A 22,420-nucleotide genomic window follows, 5' to 3' on the forward strand; every position below is an offset into this window, starting at 1 on the left:
CATATTAAACACAGCAATTGCTTCGGGCTCTGCTGCTGTTAGGAGCATCGCTACCTTATGCAAATCTGACTGATCTCCTAAATTTACTGAAGATTAAATTGTTGTTTAAACACATGCCAGTTGCTACCCACATTACTATGAAATCTGATACTCATTGGTGGCTTCAACGACTCCATGTAGTTCATTCTGCAGTCTGTAAAATTTTCAAATCTCTGTGGATCTAGTAGAAGGCTTCATTCGATGATGTGATAGTTTTTCTCAGTGTTTAATACCATCCAGTCCTGGTACCGTGTGATGTTCTTGTCAGATGGACTGATTTAAATTACAAGAACACTTGTAGCTGAAGCTATAAACAATTTATTAACAGTAACTGTGGGTCAAAAATATACAAAATAACAGATGAATAACAGTATAAAACATGCACAAGCCACTAACTCTCCCAGCTCCCTGGTCAGTCTGAGGTCACCTGTCTCTCACATTCACTTGTATACTAATGAGACTCCTAGTGGTCAGTCGGTGAATTACAACACAACCATGATATCACAACAGCCACTTCCTCCCAGGCGGCACTGGATGCCCTGTGGCTGACCCTCCAAGTTCCTCGGGGAAACAGGGCATCCCATCTGATCTCGACTGCACCCATCACTCTGGCCAGGTTGGCATCCCTGAATCATGGGGCTGGTCTCCGCTGGGCATGGCTGTGAGCTGTTTCATGTTTGTTCTGCTGGGTCGGTTTAAGTGCTGCGCTCCTTTGTTAGTAGGTGGCTGGCGAGCGCAGTCCCGGAAAATCAGCCGGCGGGACAGTCATTTGCGGCGTGAAGCTCATGGGACCTTGTTAAGTGGACCAATTAACATCATCGCCAGGCTAAGTGTCGGGAAAAGTGGCAAGGGCGCTCTGGGTGGGGGACTTCAATGTCCAACATCAAGAGTAGCTCGATAGGGGATGCGGTGGCATAGTGGTATTGTCGCTGGACTAGTAATCGAGAGACCCAGGATAATGATCTGGGGACCCAGGTTCGAATCCCACCAGGACATGCGATGGAATTTAAACTCAATAAAATATCTGGAATTAAAAGTCAAATGATGACCATGAAACCATTATCAATTGTCGTAAAATAAACCCATATAGTTCACTAATGTCCTTTAGAGAAGGAATTCTGCCTTCCTTACCCAATCTGGCCTACATGTGACTCCAGACCTACAGAAATGTGGTTGACTCTTAAATATCCTCTAAAATGGCCGAGCAAGCCACTCAGTTGTATTCGGCAGCACGGCAGCACAGTGGTTAGCACAGTTTCTTCACAGCTCCAGGGTTCCAGGTTTGATTCCAGGCTTGGGTCACTTTCTGTCCTGAGTTTGCCTCTGACAACGACAACCATCTTCATTTATGTTGGGTATGATTCTAGCCAGTGGAGAGTTTTCTCCCTCATTCCTATTGACTTCAATTTTTTAAGGTTGCCTTCATGACATATTGCAGCTTTGTTATCGAGGGCAGTCACTCTCACCTCTGATATTCAGCTCTGTAGTCCATGTTTGGACAAAAGCTGTAATGAAATCTGGAGCTGCGAGGTCCTGGTGGAAATCAAACTGAACATTTATGAGTAGTTTATTGCTGAGTAGGTACCACTTTGAAAGCACCATTTATCACTTTGCTGGTGATTAAGGGTAGACTGATAGAGCAGTAGTTGACTGGATTGGCAGTGGTCCTGCATTTTTTGGATAGGACTTGCTGGGAAACTTTCCACATTATTGGAGAGATGCCAGTCTTATAGCAGGACTGGAACAGCTGAACTAGGAGTGCAGCTAGTTCTGGAAGACAAGGCTTCAGTATTGCAGCTGTCAATGTGTCAGAGTCCATAGCCTTTGCTATATCCAGTGCATTCAGCCATTTCTTGATATCATGTGAATGGAATAAAATTGGCTGAAGACTGACATTTGTAATTCTGGGAACCTCAGGAGAAGGCACTCAACACATCTGGTCAAAGAGGGTTTCAAATGCTTCAGCTTTGTCTTTTACACTGACATGCTGGACTCCCACACCACTGAGGAATGGGAAATTTTGTGGAGTTTCCTCCAGTTAATTGTTTGATTGTCCACTAACATTCATGATTCGGTGTCACTATCACAAAATAACTTTATGGGATCTTTTACATCCATTTGAGGGAGTACAGAGGACCTTTGTTCAACATCTCATCTGAAAGATGGCACCTCCAAAAGGGCTCCACCACCTTAAGTAATTCACAGAAGTGCCAGCTCAGATTATATGCTTATGTTTATGGAGTGGTACTTGAATCTAGTTTACCAACTCAAAAGTGAGAGTGCCACCACTGAGACACAGCTAACACAAGTTTATAGAGCTGATTGCTTACTTGTTGCCAAATATATGACACAACACTTGGTCATTGGGTAGAATTGTCATTGGGTATAATTGTATCATTTTTCCAGCTCAGAAGTAGGCAAATCAGGCCAACTGGTCTATTTTAAAAAATCCAATTACAGGATGTGGGCATTGCTGGTTAGCTCAGCATTTGTTGCCTATCTCTAGTTGTTCTTGAGAAGGTGGTGGTGAGCTGCCTTCTTGAACTGCTGCAGTCCCTGAGGTGTAAGTACATCCGCAGTGCTGCTAGGGAAGGAGTTACGGGATTTTGACCCAGCGACAGTGAAGGAATGGTGATATATTTCCAAGTCAGGATGGTGAGTGACTTGGAGGGGCATTTCCAGGTGGTGGGAGTCTCAGGTATATATTGCCTTTGTCTTTCTAAATGGTAGTGGTTGTGGGTTTGGAAGATGCTGTCTAAGGAGCCTTGGTGAGTTCCTGCAGTGCATCTTGTAGATGGTACACACGGCTGTCACTGTTTATTGGTGGTGGACAGAGTGAGAGTTACTATTTGTGGAAGAGGTACCAATCATGCGGGTTGCTTTGCCCTGGATGGTGTCAAGCTTCTTTGAGTTGGAGCTGCACTCATCTGGGCAAGTGGAGAGTATTCCATCACAATCCTGACTCGTGCCTCGTAGGCGGTGGACATGCTTTGGGGATTCAGGAGGTGAGTTACTTGCCGCAGGATTCCTAGCCTCTGGCCTGCTCTTGTAGGCGCAGTATTTATATGGCTAGTCCACTTGAGTTTCTGATCAGTGGTAACCCCAGGTTGTTGATGGTGGGGGATTCAATGATAGTAATGCCATTGAATGTCAAGGGGTAATGGTTAGATTACCTCTTGTTGGAGATGGTCATTGTCTGATATTTGTGTGGTGCGAAAGTTACTTGTCACTTGTCAGTCCAAGCCTGGATATTGTCCAGGTCTTGCTGCGTTTGGGCATGGACTGCTTCTCTGCAGGTAATTGTACCACACACAAGCCTCCTTCCACTCAAGTTGCCTCTTCCAGCGCTTCCCCTGGAATCTTTCTATTTCCTTTTCCGTCATGTACACATCAAGCCTGTGTACAGTCTCAGTGTTTTCTTCTAACTTCAAGCCACAATCTGGGATCTCCTCACACTCACATGATTATCTGGAATATTGTGCATGGGTAGAACTTCACAAGTATTTACAAACAGGACCAAGCAGGAGACATTACAAATATTGTTTTTGATTCACACATACTGACAAGAACATAACGCTGTGGGAAGTCTGACTGTCAGCTGGCATGTGTACACTCACAATGCTGGCAACAGACTTGGGTTCAAATGAATATAATTTTCGATGGTGAAACTCGTGATAACTTTATCCTGAGATTAGATAACAATTGTCAGTTCACTCCTTTTTTATAAATTAAATATGCATATCTAAATCTTACAATTTGAAGTATACTGTCAAATTAAACTACGCTGTAATGCGTGTTATTGTAACACTAAAGTTCCTAAATATCCAAGCTATTCTACACAGTGCAGAAAATAAATACGCAATTTGTTTAACGCTTTAATAAAACCCACAAATCTCAGGCTCACAAGAGGGGCTGGATTCTCCGTAGCCCCAACTCTGAAATTGTCATCCGCGATTGGGCGGAGAATGGATTCCAACGCTGGAATCAGGGCGGATGCCGGTTTGGCGCTTGTCCGCCGCTGATCCGCCATGCTCCGCACCCTCTAAACTGGCGTCATTGTAACGCGCGCCGCGCACCATTGGCGCGTCATCGGCCAGCCAACCTGTGATGCTCCGCCCCCAAAGGACCGAGTTCCTGATGGCGTGGGCCACGTGTGGTTCCAGCGATCAGAAACCCAGCGTGCCGGCTATAGACAACGTCCAGCGGTGCCACATTCGTCTGGATCCATGCCGCTGGCCGGGGGGCTTCTGCTACGGCTGGGGGACTAATGGGGGGTGGCCAGGGGTTCGGCTATGGGGTCGGGTTGGCGGGTTGGGTTCGAGCACGTTTGCTGCCATGTTTTACGCCGCGACCGGTGCAGGTCGTCAACCCTGCTCATGCGCGGCCCGGGACCTGGCTATTCTCCGGCCATTTTTGGCATGATCTACGGGGGTTTCATGCGGCGCCGGTGCTAGCCCCCCCACCAGGACCGCAATCGGTGAGGGGTTCGCTCCAATTTTCCTGTCATGAACCTCCCGCGGATTCTTCGTTCGCGCCAGCACTTAGCCTCAGAAACAGAGAATCCAGCCCGAGATGTATCAGTTCCAGATAACTTCATTTTTCAGTACGTCGACCTTAACTCATGTAGTGACAGGATTATCAGTCTGTGTAAAATATGATGCCCTGTCAATGTGGTCCTCATCCGAGGAGATGTGGTGCTCCTCCACCTCCTCCAGTTCCAGCTGCTCGTCCTGCTTCAATGTCAGGTTGTACAGAGCGCAGCAGACCGCAGTGACGCAGGACACCCTCTGGGGCTGTATTGGAGGGCTTCCCCCATCAGGCCAGGCACCGGAATCACATCTTGAGCAGTCAAATTGCCTGATCAACAAGTGTTCATGCATGAGCCTCATTGTAGTGAGTCTCAGTGGGTGTTTGGGGCCTTTGAACTGGGGTCATCAGCCACTTCTTGAGTGGTAACCTTTAACTTGAGGAGCCATCTGTCCAGGTGCTGCTCTTCCTCAAAGACGGCTGGGATCTGTGAGCACTGTAAAATGCAACTATCATGGACGCACCCCAGGAAATGGGCACACACCTCCATGATGTGCATCGCATGCTCACAGATGAGCAGGACATTGAGGGAGTGATATCCCTTGCCATTTATAAATGGCGCACCGTGCACCTGGGGCATGCCTCCTGTGCAAGAAAAGCCTGTGGTTTTGTGGTCCAGATATGCCTATTCTCGGTCCAAGGTGATGTATATGTGGGCCCTCACAAATTGTGCATCTATGACTCCCTTATGCACTTGTCTACGGCAGACTGGGGGATGCCACATAGGTAACCACATCTCCTCGGATGAGGACCACATTGACAGGGCATCATATTTTACAGAGACGGAGAAACCTGTCACTACATGAGTTAAGGCAGATGTCCTGAAAAATGAAGTTATCTGGAACTGAGACATCTCGGGCTGGATTCTCTGTTTCTGAGGCTAATGAGCAGCTAGCATAGAAGTTCAGAGCAGCAGTAACTTTAAGGGCCACGTGCAATGGGTGACCTCCCAGTTCATGTCTTCTCCGGCACTCAAGATCTGAGGTAGGAGGTTTGACAGAAGAATACCATTGGCCTCCGCCGAGGCTCTGCCATCCGTGGCCCTGCACCCAGAAGAGCAACATGCCCTACCTCCCCTTCTTCTGCAGGATGCTGTTCCTGGCTGTGTGCAGCGGCAGGTTGATGTCAAAGCTGCTGGTCAGTCGCTGCTGATCAATAGAATTGAGAACTAGACTGGCTCCATGATTCTCCAGAATCATAAACTGAAAGGAAGAGAACATCAAAGTGAGCAATGAGGATTCCTCACAGTGCCCTGATCCTCTGCCCTCTCCGCATCTGGGACATCCACCCTGCACTTCCATCAATTTGAGTGCCTTTCCACTGAGCCTCACTCCCTCCCCTGTCGCACAATAACCACTTCCCCACAGTAGTCCCTCTCAACTCCACCTGAATGAACGCTTTGACCCTTGAGAGTCTCAGCAGTCCCTAAGCTCTCTAACAAGCATGAGGTGTTAGGACAGTTGAATGTATCCAATCGACCAATGTTCTAACTTCATGGGGGACCTAGATGATGCCTCCAGTCCTTTCCTTGAATAGGGTGAATAATGAGAGACTTCACCACGATGTTGTGCCGAACCTTTGTCCTAGATTAATCATAGATTATCATTGAATTTACAGTGCAGAAGGAGGCCATTCGGCCCATTGAGTCTGCACCGGCTCTTGGAAAGAGCATCCTACCCAAAGTCAACACCTCCACCCAACACTAAGGGCAATTTTGGACACTAAGGGCAATTTATCATGGCCAATCCACCTAACCTGCACATCTTTGGACTGTGGGAGGAAACCGGAGCACCCGGAGGAAACCCACGCAGCCACGGGGAGGATGTGCAGACTCCGCACAGACAGTGACCCAAGCCGGAATCGAACCTGGGACCCTGGAGCTTTGAAGCAATTGTGCTATCCACAATGCTACCGTGCTGTCCTTAAGAACAAATAAATCTACACTATATCATTTTACTGTAATCCATGTACCTATCCAATAGCTGCTTGAAGGTCCCTAATGTTTCCAACTCAACTACTTCCACAGGCAGTGCATTCCATGCGCCCACTACTTTCTGGGTAAAGAACCGACCTCTGACATCCCCCCGATATCTTCCACCATTCACCTTAAATTTATGTCCCCTTGTAATGGTTTGTTCCACCCGGGGAAAAAGTCCCTGACTGTCTACTCTATCTATTCCCCTGATCATCTTATAAACCTCTATCAAGTCACCCCTCATCCTTCTCCATTCTAATGAGAAAAGGCCTAGCACCCTCAACCTTTCCTCATAAGACCTACTCTCCATTCCAGGCAACATCCTGGTAAATCTCCTTTGCACCCTCTCCAAAGCTTCCACATCCTTCCTAAAATGAGGTGACCAGAACTGTACACAGTACTCCAAATGTGGCCTTACCAAAGTTTTGTACAGCTGCATCATCACCTCACGGCTCTTAAATTCAATCCCTCTGTTAATGAACGCTAGCACACCATAGGCCTTCTTCACAGCTCTATCCACTTGAGTGGCAACTTTCAAAGATGTATGAACATAGACCCCAAGATCTCTCTGCTCCTCTACATTGCCAAGAACTCTACCGTTAACCCTGTATTCCGCATTCATATTTGTCCTTCCAAAATGGACAACCTCACACTTTTCAGGGTTAAACTCCATCTGCCATTCTCAGCCCAGCTCTGCATCCTATCTATGTCTCTTTGCAGCCGACAACAGCCCTCCTCACTATCCACAACTCCACCAATCTTCGTATCGTCTGCAAATTTACTGACCCACCCTTCAACTCCCTCATCCAAGTCATTAATGAAAATCACAAACAGCAGAGGACCCATAACTGATCCCTGCGGAACGCCACTGGTAACTGGGATCCAGGCTGAATATTTGCCATCCACCACCACTCTCTGACTTCTATCGGTTAGCCAGTTCGTTATCCAACTGGCCAAATTTCCCACTATCCCATGCCTCCTTACTTTCTGCATAAGCCTACCATGGGGAACCTTATCAAATGCCTTACTAAAATCCATGTACACTACATCCACTGCTTTACCTTCATCCACATGCTTGGTCACCTCCTCAAAGAATTCAATAAGACTTGTAAGGCAAGACCTACCCCTCACAAATCCGTGCTGACTATCCCTAATCAAGCAGTGTCTTTCCAGATGCTCAGAAATCCTATCCTTCAGTACCCTTTCCATGACTTTGACTACCACCGAAGTAAGACTAACTGGCCTGTAATTCCCAGGGTTCTCCCTAGTCCCTTTTTTGAACAGGGGCACGACATTCGCCACTCTCCAATCCCCTGGTACCACCCCTGTTGACAGTGAGGACGAAAAGATCATTGCCAATGGCTCTGCAATTTCACCTCTTGCTTCCCATAGAATCCTTGGATATATCCCGTCAGGCCCGGGGGACTTGTCTATCCTCAGGTTTTTCAAAATGCCCAACACATCTTCCTTCCTAACAAGTATTTCCTCGAGCTTACCAGTCTGTTTCACACTGTCCTCTCGAACAATATGGCCCCTCTCATTTGTAAATACAGAAGAAAAGTACTCGTTCAAGACCTCTCCTATCTCTTCAGACTCAATACACAATCTCCCGCTACTGTCCTTGATCGGACCTACCCTCACTCTAGTCATTCTCATATTTCTCACATACGTGTAAAAGGCCTTGGGGTTTTCCTTGATCCTACCCGCCAAAGATTGTTCATGCCCTCTCTTAGCTCTCCTAATCCCTTTCTTCAGTTCCCTCCTGGCTATCTTGTATCCCTCCAACGCCCTGTCTGAACCTTGTTTCCTCAGCCTTACATAAGTCTCCTTTTTCCTCTTAACAAGACATTCAACCTCTCTTGTCAACCATGGTTCCCTCACTCGACCATCTCTTCCCTGCCTGACAGGGACATGCATATCAAGGACACGTAGAACCTATTCCTTGAACAAGTTCCACATTTCACTTGTGTCCTTCCCTGACAGCCCATGTTCCCAACTTATGCACTTATCTGACAACATCGTATTTACCCTTCCCCCAATTGTAAACCTTGGCCTGTTGCACGCACCTATCCCTCTCCATTGCTAAAGTGATAGTCACAGAATTGTGGTCACTATCTCCAAAATGCTCCCCCACTAACAAATCTATCACTTGCCCTGGTTCATTACCAAGTACTAAATCCAATATTGCCTCTCCTCTGGTCGGACAATCTACATACTGTGTTAGAAAAGCTTCCTGGACACACTGCACAAACACCACCCCATCCAAACAATTTGATCTAAAGAGTTTCCACTCAATGTTTGGGAAGTTAAAGTCACCCATGACTACTACCCTGTGACTTCTGCAACTTTCCAAAATCTGTTTCCCAATCTGTTCCTCCACATCTCTGCTACTATTGGGGGGCCTATAGAAAACTCCTAACAAGGTGACTGCTCCTTTCCTATTTCTGGCTTCAACCCATACTACCCCATTAGGCAGATACTCCTCGAACTGCCTTTCTGCAGATGTTATACTATCTCTAATTAACAATGCCACCCCCCCCCCCCACCTCTTTTACCACCCTCCCTAATCTTATTGAAACATCTATAACCAGGGACTTCCAACAACCATTTCTGCCCCTCTTCTATCCAAGTTTCTGTGATGGCCCCACATCGTAGTCCCAAGTACCAATCCATGCCTTAAGTTGACCCACCTTATTCCTGATGCTTCTTACATTGAAGTATACACACTTCAACCCATCTCCGTGCCTGCAAGTACTCTCCTTTGTCAGTGTTCTCCCCACTGCCTCATTACACGCTTTGGCGTCCTGAATATCGGCTACCTTAGTTGCTGGGCTACAAATCCGGTTCCCATTCCCCTGCCAAATTAGTTTAAACCCTCCCGAAGAGTACTAGAAAACCTCCCTCCCAGGATATTGGTGCCCCTCTGGTTCAGATGCAACCCCTACTGCTTGTACAGGTCCCACCTTCCCCAGAATGCGCTCCCATTATCCGAATACCTGAAGCCCTCCCTCCTACTCCATTCCTGCAGCCACGTGTTCAGCTGCACTCTCTCCCTATTCGTAGCCTCGCTATCACGTGGCACCGGCAACAAACCAAAGATGACAACTCTGTCTGTCCTGGCTTTTAACTTCCAGCCTAACTCCCTAAACTCGTTTATTACCTCCACACCCCTTTTCCTACCTACGTCGTTGGTAGGTAGACTCGATGGGCCGAATGGCCTCCTTCTGCACTGTAGGAATTCAATGATTGTCACCAGTATATATTGAATTCTATGCAGGTTATAACAGCAAGTCTAAATTTATCTGGAAAATCCAGAAGTGTTTTATCTAAGCAGTGTCAGCTTGGAGTGGACTCAGAGCTTTCTGTGAAATCTGGCCAAGAGGGTTACAACCGATAAGTTTCCAACATCTGCAGTATTTTGCTTTGATGTTAGTGTTACGACCCATCGCTGCTTCCAGCAAGCCATGGACAATTTTTTAAAAGCACTGAACAGTGACAACTATTCAAAAGTACTTTATTGGCTGTCAAGCCGTTGGGAAGTCCTGACATCCTGGCGTCTTGAAAGACACTATTTAGATGCAAATCTTTCTTTCTCTCATGGCAACCCATGCCTCAGTCTCCCCATAGCCCCACATCCTGTTTCTGTCTCTTTCGCCTTTCCTCTTTTTGTGCAGTACATTTAAATCGTTAATAACTTTTGCAATAAGTTAAGTTTCAGGAACTTTATGGAGTAACTCTCAAGGCATTTTCAAGCAAGGGGTGTTGGTAATATTTGCTATACCTTCATATTCCTATTCCTAGGAGCAGTTAATGGTGTCTGGATAAAAATTGGCAGTCACTATAATGCAAACGCTGGAAAAGACTGCAGCATAACATGTACTAATCGGTGCGCTACCTCAACTCTACAAAAACAAATACTCCTAAATTTATAAATCTATGATACTAGTGATAACACGGTGCTTGCTTCAATGAAAAATTACAAATAAAGCAATGGGTTGCATTATCAGAGGGGAGTACAAATCTCCCAATAATTCCCCAGCTATTTTAAAACATTCCAGTGATTTCTTCTGTTTTATTTTCAGCTCATGCGATGGATTATCAGTGAAATAATTATGCTCTGGGCCACCTGCCAGGACACTAAGTTAAACGATAAGAGCTTGTTGGAGTCAGTAGGACCTCCCTGGAAGCCATGGGAGCACGTATATGCCCTTTGTAAGGCTATGAAAGGACACGTAGCTCTCTACAACAGTTATGGAAAGTATGTTGTGAGACTGTACTGGATGGTAAGAGTTTGAATTATCGTGAACTTGAGACTGTCTTTACGACTAAAAAAGTGACAAGTGACAATAAATCTTTGAACTTGCAATTGTAAAACCAGCCTGGTCATTTATTTTGTAATCCGATGAAGAGTGAGTTAGGAGTGGAGCAGAATTTTTATATAACAATGGAATACAATGACAAATGAATCCATCAGCATTACCTTTAATAACAGTTTACGATCTTGCAATATCACCAAATTAGTGTAGACTAATGACTAATTAGTAGGTAACAGATAGGAGGCAAACACAATATTTGGTAACATTGTGCAGCAATACATCTTTCATTTGAAAAAGAGTTCATTAATGTATAATATGTTAAAAGTACATAATGACTCTTGACCCTTGAGAGGCTGGGCTGTGGGAAGGTGAGATTGTCTCACCCCACAGGAACGGAAAGGAGAATTTGGGTATTCTAGGCGAGTCAGAGTAGGTTTTTAAGAAGAGAGTGGGCAAGGTGCTGTTGTGTTGCTGACCCCTTTCCTTTTCTTATTAAACAAATTGCCTTCCATTTCTTTCTTATTGCTAAACACATTGGGTGCGATTCTCCGCTCCCGCGCCGGTTGGGAGAATCGCCTGGGTCGCCAAGTTTTCCCGCGACGCCGGTCCGACGCCCTCCTGCGATTCTCCCAAGCGGCGAGAACGGCCCCGTCGAGTTCCACGCTGCGCAGGCCGGAGAATCGCCCAGGACACCCAAAATGGCGATTCTCCGGCACCCCTGCTATTCTCAGACCCGGATGGGCCGAGCGGCCAGCCTAAAACGGCGGGTTCCCCCTGGCGCCGTCCACACCTGGTCGCTGCCGGTGGGAACAGCGCGGGAATGCTGGGGGGGGGGCGGCCTGCGGGGGTGGGGGGGGGGGATCCTGTACCGGGGGAGGCCTCAAATGGGGTCTGGCCCGTGATCGGTGCCCACCGATCGTCGGGCCGGCCTCTCTGAAGGAGGACCTCCTTTCTTCTGCAGCCCCGCAAGATCCGTCTGACATCTTCTTGCGGGGCGGACTCGGAGAAAACGGCAACCGCGCATGCGCAGGATGGTGCCGGCTAACCCGCGCATGCACGGGTGATGCCAGTTATGCGGCGCCGGCCGCGTCATGTATGCGGCGCCGCCTTTACGCGGCGCCAAGGCCTGGCGCGTGTAAATGACGCGGCGCTGCTCCTAGCCCATTGTCGGGCCCTGAATCGGTTGGGATAGGGGCCGTTTCACGCCGTCATGAACGTCGACGGCGTACACGACGGCGCGAACACTCTGTCTCCATTTTGGAGAATCCCGCCCATTGGGTGGGATTATCTAGCCATTCCCGCCAGAGAGATTTTCTGGTCCCGCAGAAGGAGACCCTTCTTCTCCCGCAGTGGGTTTCCCAGGGGCACCTGACTTTGACAGGACTGGAAGACCCTGCTGGCAGTCAGCGGCGAGCTCCTCCACCGCCAGAAAACAAGCTGCAGGGGATGGGGGGTGGTGGTGGGAGGCATCCGGGGGGGCGGGGGGGGGGGGGGTAGAATTCCACCCATCCACCCACTCTGTTCCATATAAATCCGAGTTTGTTTCAAAGCAATTGAAGACCTTAACCATAAGATTATAGAAAGTTTACGGCACAGAAAGAGGCCACGAGGCCCATCATGTCTGCGCCCACCGAAAAACAAGCCACCAGTTTAATCCAACTTTCCAGCACTTGGTCCATAGCCATGCAGGTTACAGCACTTGAGGTGCATAACCAGACATCTTTTAAATGTCTTGGTATATGCTGTAACTGGGTCTTAAGAGTTAATTCCCAAACAAGAACACCCTTGGACTTTCATTTTTTTTTCTTTATGCTGAAATCTCTCCATGGCCTCACCCCACCCTATTTTTGTTCCGCCATCAATTCTGTCTCTTGTGATCCAAATTTTAATTGTCCTATTGTTGATAACCATGGCTTCAATCATCTGGGCCCTAGGGTCGACCTCTCTCATCTCCTTTACATTTGTTAAGACCTATGTCTTTGGTCAATTTTTCATCACCTGTCCTAATATCTCTTGATGTGGCTCATTGTCAAATTCTGTCCACTGATGCTTGAGTGATATAACCTGGATATTTTCCAACACTAAAGGTATGATATAAATGTAAATTATTGTGGTCAGTACAGTAAGAGCCAAGTGACCAGCAGGATCAAGGAGTCAAGGAAGCGATACAAAATTTACACTGTGCATGGTGGCACAATTGTTAGCACTGTTGCCTCAAAACACCTGGGACCCAGATTTAATTCTAACCTTGGCCCACTGACTGTCTACGTGGAGTTTGCACTTTCTCCCCGTGTCTGGTGGGTTTCTTCCGGGTGCTCTAGTTTCCACCCACAGTCCAAAGATGTGCAGGTTAGGTGCATTGGCCATCTTAAAATTGCCCCTTAGTGTCCAGAGATGTGCAGGGTAGGTGGATTGGCCATGTCAATACGCAGGGACGGGATGGGGGAGTGGGCCTAGGTAGGCTGCTCTTTCAGAGGGTCGGTGCAGTCTCTATGAGCCCAATGGCCTCCTTCTGCCCTGTGGGGATTCTATGAAATGCACATAATTTCATTGGGCAGATAGTTTGAATGGTTGAACTATTTGATAAGTGTCACAATAAAATAGATTAGTGTAAGGTTGCGCTTCATTAGATTTCATTTTGTACGTGCTGATCGTGAGATGGGAAAATTTCTGAAAAGTTTATTAAACATTGTTTGGATGCAGAAATACGTGAAGCCAATTGCGGTTTGGTGATTGTAAGTGTAGCAGTTCGTTGATTCATTCAACCTTGCAAAAGTGGAGCGTAATCACAACTCAGTAACTGTTTTTAGACTTGATTGTTTGGCATTAAATTTCAACTGTCATTGTGGAAGTTGCTTCAGTCCTGTTGCACCCAATCAGAGACAAAATTGTACTTTATTTTTATAACTAGAGCAACAACAATGCACACTTAATACAGTAAAAACATTACACAGCGTTGTAATCAGTTAGAAAATCAATACAGCCACATATAGAAATTGTTACAATCCCAGTTAATGTTATCAGTGGACAGGAAGATCCCAGAATGGAACCCTGGCTCAAAAGACCATAACATTTACGTTTTTTTTTAACGTGGAAGAACAGAGTAACAGGACCGCCGATTAGTTTTAACAACAAGAAAAAACATTTATTAAACATGGGCAAATTGTATTATAATACAATTATTACTCTCCCCTTTTCTTAACAAATAAACACAGATTTAAAGATTAACATAAATTAGAAGGTACATCTTAATCTACAATGAAATGAAAATCGCTTATTGTCACAAGTAGGCTTCAATGAAGTTACTGTGAAAAGCCCTAGTCGCCACATTCCAATGCCTTTTCAGGGAGGCTGTTACGGGAATTGAACTGTGCTGCTGGCCTGCCTTGGTCTGCTTTCAAAGCCAGCGATTTAGCCCTGTGCTAAACAGACCCTTGGTCTCATGAACACAAAAAGTCTCTTTTAAGCACTCAATACCATAGAGTTTACAGTGCAGAAGGAGGCCATTCGGCCCAACGAGTCTGCACCGGCCCTTGGAAAGAGCACCCTACTTAAGCCCACGCCTCCACACACACTCCGCACTGAACCCAAGTTAGTGCCTGTGGATATCTTCTCAGAATCCCCCCAGATGATGATCGCATGAGAGTTTCCAAACTCCACTCCTAAAAACATGGTTAAAGCTCTTCTGTCATAATAATGCTTTCCCTTAGCGTTTGCATTCCGAGCCAGATCAGGTTTTTCAAATGACATTTTTAAACAAAACTTCCGTCCCACATTTAATAGCAAATCCAGTCCAGGATTTTACACCAACCCCTTTAAAATTTCTTTTGTCTTAATTGCTTTTACACAACTCCGAGATCCAGCTACTGATTTACATAATTTCTTCAACACATGTTCCACAGACTGTAGTAAAATCTCACAAACATGAAAATCACTTTGGATATCTTTCTGATGTCGCAGCCTTCTTCTCAGCTTGGTCTCTCTTTACTGAAAGGTGCTATGTTCTAGAACATGTAACATCAGTCTTCTTGGAAACTTCCCTTCATTTCTCTCATTTTCTTAACCAGCTGCTTTTCAGCTCTCTGTAATTGTTTTCTTATCCATTACTCCATGTTATGGTTTTTCTTCTCAGAAACCTGAGGGCGATGTTTCCTCTCTATCCTTCTAAACCACCTGCTTCTATCAGAGTTGTGAAAACTGCCTTCTCTCTCACTACCTAGCTTCAACTTCAATCAAATTAGCTAAACTAAAACTTAAAGGTTTCTCTATCGTACAAGGTGCCAGTTGCTAAGCAACATCCCACATGTTTTTTTGTCTTTTATTTATTATTCAAACTATAGCCTTCTAAGCACAATAGAATCACATTTGGAACTTAACCAACCCCCACACAAACAAACACCTTTATCCAGCATGAATCTAACTATAGGTTTTACCCTTCCAGGCGCAGAAACATTAAATTTAACCCACTTAAAACTATACCTTATTTATAATGTTTACCAATACAAATATATTTTTATTTTATTTGCTTTACATTTTTGACATAATTTACATTACACATATTTAACTAACATTGAACAATCCCTCCCTGAACCAGAAAACAATTAATTAACAATTAATTAACTAACTACCCTGCCCCTCCCCCCTTTTTAGCTGCTGATTTAGGCTGACTGAGGGGCAGCACGGTAGTGTAGTGGTTAGCACAGTTGCTTCATGGGTCCAGGGTCCTAGGTTCGATTCCCAGCTTGGGTTACTGTCTGTGCGGAGTCTGCACGTTCTCCCCGTATCTGCGTGGGTTTCCTCCGGGTACTCCGATTTCCTCCCACAGTCCAAAGATGTGCAGGTTAGGTGGATTGGCCATGATAAATTGCCCTTAGTGTCCAAAAAAGGTTAGCTGGGGTTACGGGGATAGGGTGAAGGTGTGGGCTTAAGTAGGGTGTTCTTTCCAAGAGCCGGTGCAGACTTGATGGGCCGAAGTGCGATATGAACGGACGACATCTCTTGTGAAACCCCTCCTCATTCCCTCTTAAACTAAACTTAACCTTCTCTAGGATTGGAAACTCCATTAAATCTCTCAGCCATATTGAGGCTCAGGGTGAAGAAACTGTCCTCCAACCTAATAGGATCCGCCGCCGCCTCGCCATTAGCAAGGCAAAGGCTAAGACATCTGCCCCCACTCCAAGTCCAACACCCCGAATATGGTCCCTCAGGGGACTGGGTTCTAGGTCCATCTGTAACACTGTCGACATGGTGCTAAAGAAGGTGCCTCAGAACTTCCTCAGTTTTACGCACAGCTCCCACGCCTTTTGCAAATGTCCTCAACCCCTTTGAACAGGTGACTCATTCTCAACCTCGTCAAATGTGTTCTATGAACTATCTTCAATTGTATTAGCGACAACCTCGCACACAAGGTTGATGCACTTACCCTCTGTAAAGTTTCGCACCAAAGCCCTTCCTCCAATGCCTCCCCAATTCCTCCTCCCATTTGGCCTTCACCATATCCAGGATTCTGATTCTGCTTCCATAATTTTCCAATAAATAGCTGAGGTAACTCTTTCCCCCCCCCCTCCTCTATCCTTAACATCATCAACACCTCGTCCAACAAAAAAGAAGGGGGTAACACTGGGAACGTAGGGAAGTTCTTTAATACGACAGCCCGTATCTGTGTATATCTAAAGGACCCCCTCCTCGAAAGCTAATTTTTCTCCCTCAATTCTTCAAATGTTGCAAAATGACCTTCCAGAAACAAGTCTTTCAATGTTATCACACCTTTTTCCTCCCAGTCTTGGAACCCAGCAACTATTTTTGCCGGTTTGAACAGATGGTTTTCTTGGACAGGCATCAGTTTTGACCCTGCCTCTAACTTAAAATGTTTGCGAAACTGCTTCCATACCTTCAGTGTTGAAACCACAACCAGGCTCTTCGAGTTTTTCCGTGGCGCCAAGGAGTGGGAGGGATCACTGTAGCCAGCACCCATAGCCCCAACCCCTTACTTAAATATAATATAATAATTGCTTATTGTCACAAGTAGGCTTCAATGAAGTTACTGTGAAAAGCCCCGAGTCGCCACATTCCGGCGCCTGTTCGGGGAGGCCGGTACGGGAATTGAACCCGCGCTGCTGGCATTGTTCTGCATGACAAGCCAGCTGTTTAGCCCACTGTGCTGAACTCACACAATATCCGGTTTCCTACACCAGCACCAAACTTTCTCAGCTTTCACCGCCCAGTAATAGTGCATACGATTTGGTAAGGCTAGGCCAATTGACACCCCCTCTGAAGCAATGATTTACGAATCCAGGGGCTTTCCCAGCCCATATAAACGAAGGGATCAATTGTTCCACCCCTACCAAAAGCGCTTTAAATAAAAAGACTTGGAGACACTGAAATTAAAAACAAAAACTGTGGTAGAACGTTCAATTTTACCACTTGCACTCGGCACACAAGCGATAGGGGAAGACTATCCCAACTTTGTAAGTCTTCCTTAACCCGTGCTGTTAGGCTTGTAAAATTTAATTTATGGATCTGAGCTCATTCTGCAGCCACTTGTGCCCCCCTGAAATGGTTGGTTGCTGCCCGAAAAACCATCTCTCCTAAGGTGTTGCGATTGAAAAGCACTTGCTTTTTGCAAAATTGAACTTATAGCCTGAGAAGGCTCCAAACCTTTTTAGTAGCCCCATAATGTCTCCAATCGTAGGTATCGGGTCAGATATACATGATATATATAGAAGTAAATCATCAGCATATAATGATACCCTGTGTTCCACCCTCCCTCTCTCATTATTCCCCCTCCATTTATTCAAGCTCCTCAGCGCGATGACCAAGGGCTTTATTGCTAAAGTAAATAATAGAGGGGAGATGGGGCATCCCTGCCTCATTTCCCTCTGTTGCTGAAAGTACTCCGAGCTGTTCATAACTGTGTTTAAATCCCCACCTAGAACCAACTGATGTATATCTAGATTTTGAATGGCTGCCACCAGCCTTTCGTTAATCATATATTGTCCCAGTTCAGGGCATACACACTGACCAGTGCCACTGATCTTCCCTCCAAGATACAGGTGATCAAATGCTTCATCAAGAAGTTTCAATGAGTGCCTTAAAGGAGGAGAAAGAGGCAAAGAAGTTCAGGGAACAAATTATAGATCTTGGACATGGACAACTGAAGATACATCTGCAAAATAATTAAGGGATGCACTAGTGACAAATGGTTGGAGTCCCCAAATCATGTCCCCTCTACTATTTACTTTAGCAATAGAGTCTCCTACCTCGCATCTACATGCTCACTGACATCTTCTGAAAACATAGAATCACTTTTCATATGTCCACTGTCATGATATTCAGGTAAACATCATGGGCGTCATTCTCCGACCCCCCGCCGGGTTGGAGAATCGCCGGGGGCTGCCGTGAATCCCGCCCCCGCTGGTTGCCGAAGTCTCCGGTACCGGATATTCTGCAGGGGCGGGAATCGGGCCGCGCCGGTTGGCGGGCCCCCCCGCTCGATTCTCCGGCCCGGATGGGCCGAAGTCCCGCCGATAAATTGCCTGTCCCGCCGGCGTAAATTAAAGTACCTATTTACCGGTGGGACAAGGCGGTGCGGGCGGGCTCCGGGGTCCTGTGGGGGGCGCGGGGCGATCTGACCCCGGGGGGTGCCCCCACGGTGGCCTGGCCCGCGATCGGGGCCCACCGATCCGCGGGCGGGCCTGTGCCGTGGGGGCACTCTTTCCCTTCTGCCTCCGCAACGGTCTCCACTGCGCATGCGCGGGAAACTGTCAGCGGCCGCTGACGCTCCCGCGCATGCGCCGTCCCGACATGACATTTCCGCGCCAGCTGGCGGGGCAACAAAGGCCGTTTCCGCCAGTTGGCGAGGCGGAAATCCCTCCGGCGCCGGCCTAGCCCCTCAATGTTGGGGCTCGGCCCCCAAAGATGCGGAGCATTCCGCACCTTTGGGGCGGCGCGATGCCCGTCTGATTGGCGCCGTTTTTGGCGCCAGTCGGCGGACATCGCGCCGTTTGGGGAGAATTTTGCCCAAGAGCACAAACATACATACATACTGATGGACAGATCAGCGGACCAATCAACACACACAACACCACAGCCAATCACAGGCAAGAGCATACACAGTACAAAACAGGGAACACGACACTTCCTGAGCATTCCAGCAGGAGACAGCTCAGGGCACAGAGCTGCTAGCAAGCCACTCAGACATCCACCATGTGCTGAGTGCCACTACAAGATAGTATTAGGAATATGTCCACAGATTCTAGGGTTATGATCGAACCTCAGTGACCAGTTTACCACTGTAAATAAATGTTAGTAATAAAACTGAGTTGTACCATTCACAACCGTGTTGGTTTGTCTGTGTAGCAGAGTACCCAACACATCATCCACTAATGACACACTCATTACCACCTCTCTTGACTCCTCCATTATTTAAAAAAATATTACATTGCTTTTCTGACATCCAGGACTGGATGAGCAGAAGTTTTCTCTCTTTAAATATTGAGAAGACCAAAGCCATTGGGTGGGATTCTCTGTTTCAGAGGCTGAGGGCTGGATTCTCCGATTTTGAAGCTATGTCCAGAGCAAGTGTCTATTCCTGCGACCAAAACATCGTCGGCGCCACCGCATGGATGCTCTGCCCAGTGGGGGGCTTGCAGCGGCAGTATGCCCAGCTTTACCTGCAGATATGGACGCAGAATTGCCAGATCCGTGGCCGTGCATGCGCACGGCAACATGGCGCCGGCAGTGCACGGACCCGGCCTGCCAGATAGTTCCCCATTGTAACCCCCCTCGCCACCCCAGGACCAGCCCCATCAGTACCCCCAGCCGCTGCCGCAGCCCCACCCCCCGGCCAGTGGAACGGCTCCCGCCCTGACTGTGGCAGCGCTGGACGCAGTCTGCAGTCACCACGCGAGGTTGACGAAACCTCAGACCACAAGTGATCCATACCGTCGGGAAGTTGCCCCATTGGGGGCAGAGCATTGGGGGAAGGACATCAGGTGACGTCCTGAGGCCATCCCAACGGCATGCCGTGTACTCAACGATGACACATTTTGGAGCATCTGAAAAACAGCGCCGCCCCTGATTTCGGTGTCAAAAGAAATTCTCTGGCCAATCGCTGAATGTGGTTTCGGCATCGGCAATCGGAGAATCCCGCACTAAGTGTTGACGTGGGACAGAATCAGTGGATTTCTATGACAGCAAAACTGGCGCCGTTGAGGAGTAATTCAAGAACCTTAATGGGCTAGTACCACGTGGAACACGATCGATTCCAATGAAAAGTGGTGTCCGATATGCTGGGGTCAGGATTGGCACTTGAGAAGCTGACAAGTTTCAGACGCATATAAACACTCCACTCCCCACACACGCTCATCCCAACAAACAAAATGGCAGCGTGAAGAGTGGCACCCCAGTTCCCTGATGGTGAACTCGAGACCCTGATGGACACCGTGTAGGAGAGGCGGGTCTCTCTGTACCCCGGGGTGGGAAGGAGGTTGCCACCCGTCGCCATTTACCAGGCCTGGGCGCAGGTGGCAGAGATTGTGAGCGCCATGGGCAACGTCGCCAGGACCTGCCATCAGTGCAGGAAAAAACTGCACAACCTCCTCAGGGAGGCCAGGGTGAGTAGGCAGCATTGTGCCTCTGGCACCAACCCCGGTCCCAAACACCTGTATCCCCTCCCTTACCCGGAGGGCGACCGAACGCCCTCCTTGCACCACCTGACAGCACCCATACCGACCGCCGTGGCCACAGAGGCCACCAGCTACCCACTCCCTGTGCTTCATGCGTCCGACAGCCTAACACTGCGTTTTCTGTCTCTTCTCTCCCCCGCCCCCTCCCCCCACCCACAACCGCTGGGTGATGGAAAAGACTGGAGGGGGACTGCTGGACCTGCAGCAGAGCAGTGGGCACTGGGCCTGGTCGGCCGGTCCGGAGAGAGGGCAGTCATCGAGGCAAGGATCAGCATTGGACGAACAAGTTAGATCTCGCTGAGTTGCGGTTCCGCATGGCACGTGTGTCACCACCTCCACTTCCAACACCGCCACCCCCACCAACATCCACACATCAGCAACCCCATTACCATCCCCACACCCCCCTCCATCAGCACCCCCCCCCCCCCCCCCCCCCCCCCCCCCCCCCCCACCAATCCAGAGGTTCTCACCTTGGTTGGGCACTTCAGTGAAGAGGCTCCTGGGACACTATCTAGTGCGCACTACACAGCTGATCCGATACAGCAGGTTGACGTAGGAACCCCCGAGAGGGCGGAGAGTTGGAGGGTGGCCTGACTCCAGGGACTAGCTGCCATCCGGACGGGTTTTGGGCTTTTGGAAAGGGAGGTCCCATCTATAGTGGAGATGCAGTAGCAGAGCCAGGGACTGCATGAGGAGGTGGCAGCAATGATCCAGCGACTGCAGGTGCAGATAGAGGAGTTCAACTACCTGCAGGAGCAAGAGGTAGTGCTAACCATGCGTGCCACCCAGACCAAAACCACACTGGTGACGTCCACAGTAGAGGGCTTGGGAGCGATGGTTTCGGCCGTGGATCAGGATGTCCAAGGCCTGGGACCCTCTGTGTGGGAGTTGGCTGAGGCCCTGTCACAGGCAGCCATGTACCAGGGCCACTGGACATTGGATTGGCACTCCTGAGCGTGGCCCAGGCACAGCGGGCCATGGCTGAGGCCATTGGCGGCATTGCCTGGGGGCTGGCCAATGTGACCCAGACCCAGAGGGAGGGTCGCAGTTACTGGATGATGTGGCACAGACCCAGAAGGTGGTGGCACAGTCGCAGCGTGATGTGGTGCAGTCCCAGAAGGAAGTGGTCCACTCTCTGTGCTCCATGGCCGCGAGCATTGAGACCCTGGTCGGGATGGGCGTGGGCCTCCAAGACTGGCAAACGCCAGGCAGTGGGGGATCCTCCGAAGATAGCTCTGCTCACACCCCCTTCTCATAGAGTAGCCCGGGGACCATTGGGCAGCCCGAGGGAGGAGGAGGTGATGGGACGCATGCCGGTGACTTCTGCAGGGGAGGTGCCGGAACACCACAGCGCCTTGGACTCTTCTTCACCCCCCCTATGTCCCTGGCACATCACGTGCAGTGGCAGAACAGGGCGGCACCATACCACCTGGGACACCCGAGCAGCAGCATGGCCTCTCGCCCCAGTAAGACGGCCGCCAAAGGGGACCAAGGTAACAAGGCGGGAATTGCAACGGGCCGTATCCACTCCTGATGTAATGCCAGGGGATCCTAGTCATAGCATTAGGGCCTATAAGGCCAGAAAGGTAGACACCGTGGTACGGGGAGCACATAGGATAGTGCTAGGGCGCAAACCTGTATACATATGTTCACATTTGCACAATAAACACATGTTCACAATGTTTCAACCTGCATCAGTACTCTGTCAGAAGGGTGTGAATGATGGGCTGGGCTGGCTGCAGAAGGGGTGCTGGGGACGGGGGGGGGGCAGGAGATGGGTGGACATTGAGGGTAGGCATGGGTCGGGGACCCCAGTT

General features: G+C 48.4%; 1 protein-coding gene across 3 annotated transcripts in view; it reads left to right on the top strand.

Annotated features, from left to right (window-relative positions):
• adgb (androglobin) overlaps window positions 1-22,420 on the top strand; it is a 612,248-nt gene that overhangs the window by 88,413 nt on the left and 501,415 nt on the right. For all 3 annotated transcript variants that reach the window (XM_072504722.1, XM_072504733.1, XM_072504728.1), the window contains exon 5: window positions 10,684-10,884. In XM_072504722.1, coding sequence (XP_072360823.1) covers window positions 10,684-10,884 — 201 coding nt within the window. The remainder of the gene's footprint in view (window positions 1-10,683; window positions 10,885-22,420) is intronic.

Source organism: Scyliorhinus torazame, chromosome 1 (genome assembly GCF_047496885.1).
Source record: "Scyliorhinus torazame isolate Kashiwa2021f chromosome 1, sScyTor2.1, whole genome shotgun sequence".
NCBI lineage: Eukaryota > Metazoa > Chordata > Chondrichthyes > Carcharhiniformes > Scyliorhinidae > Scyliorhinus > Scyliorhinus torazame.